Source organism: Carlito syrichta, unplaced genomic scaffold (genome assembly GCF_000164805.1).
Source record: "Carlito syrichta isolate Samal-C Ts95f unplaced genomic scaffold, Tarsius_syrichta-2.0.1 Scaffold311913, whole genome shotgun sequence".
NCBI classification, from domain to species: Eukaryota; Metazoa; Chordata; class Mammalia; order Primates; family Tarsiidae; genus Carlito; species Carlito syrichta.
The window spans coordinates 21,176-22,330 of record NW_007256009.1 but is presented as its reverse complement, the minus strand read 5'-3'; the positions used below and the strand labels follow the sequence as shown (position 1 = coordinate 22,330).

The 1,155-nt window shown below is 69.0% G+C and overlaps 1 protein-coding gene across 1 annotated transcript in view; it reads left to right on the top strand.

Annotated features, from left to right (window-relative positions):
- Positions 1–1,155, top strand: part of TPCN2 (two pore segment channel 2) — a 26,193-nt gene that overhangs the window by 23,639 nt on the left and 1,399 nt on the right. Inside the window, 1 exon segment of the mRNA XM_021718201.1 lies at positions 843–916. Within this exon segment, the coding sequence (XP_021573876.1) occupies positions 843–916 (74 nt within the window).

The following is a 1,155-nucleotide window of genomic DNA, read 5'->3' as shown; positions in this document are numbered from 1 at the left end:
GTCCCCGGGCCCGGGCAGCAGCAGGTGACTGGGCCCGTGCGGTACAGGCCAGGCCAGAGGCCAGCACCGCTCCCCTCATCCCAGAGCCGGGTCTCAGGGCCGAGTCTCAGGGCCGACCATGCCTCCCTCCCGTGCCACCCTCCTTCTGGGTCTGTGGAGTCCCTTGTGGCTTCTGGGCCGCGGGCTTCTCAGAGAAAGGAACGGAAGAAATAGGAGGGACACTAGGGTTTGTCTCCAGGGACCCCTAGGTCCCGCAAGCCCCAGGATGAGGCTCTGGTCCAGGCTCTCTCGAGGGATTCCAGGAACTCGGCCATGCCTGCCCAGAGAGAACCGCAGACGCCCTGGCCCTTCCCCAGGCCTGGGCTTCCTGGGAGGGCTGATTGGCCCAGCCCCGTGGTGGCTCACAGGAGGGGCAGGAGGCTTGCCCGGCAGGCAGCCCTGCGTGGTGGAGGCGTTTTGGGTCTTTGTGCTCCCCGCTGTGGGGGTGGGCCCGCATGGGACGGAGACAAGACTGGGGAGGCTCGGGGCGCCCTGGGCTGGGCCGCACGTGTCCACCGCGGGATATGGCACCGGAGAGGATCTTGGGTCAGGCGCCGCCTTGCCCAGAAAGGGCCAGGTTAGCCCGGGGTGTGTGCCCTTGCAAGGATGGGTCTGGGGTGGCAGGCGGCCTGTCCTGGCACCTGGGCGCTCCTTGGACACAGCTGGGGGCGGCACTGCGTGTGTCTTGGAGAAGCGCGTCACGGGTGGATCCTGGGACCCAGCCCAGGCAGAGCGCCTGGCTTTGTGGCTCCGTCCGAGGGTGGAGGTCGCGTGTGACCGGCCCGGCCCGGCCCTCCCCCCAGGTGGTGTACTACGTGTTTGCCATCATTGGGATCAGCTTGTTTCGGGGCGTCATTGTGGCTCCTGGGAACAGCAGGTAAGACAGGTCTTCAGGGGCCTGGAGCCTCTCCGGGGGCGGGAGGCCTCAGGGTGCCAGGTGGGCCGGCGTGTCAGGGGCCCTTCACCTCCCCACACCTGGCGTCTGGGGACACACTCGGCCTGCCCAGGACCGCACCCCCCGCCCCCGCCCCTCTTGGGAACGCCAGGCCTGAGCGTGCTGGCTGGGACGGGTGTCGGAGCCTCATCCCTGCCCTGACCTGGCGTGCCGTGTCCCCA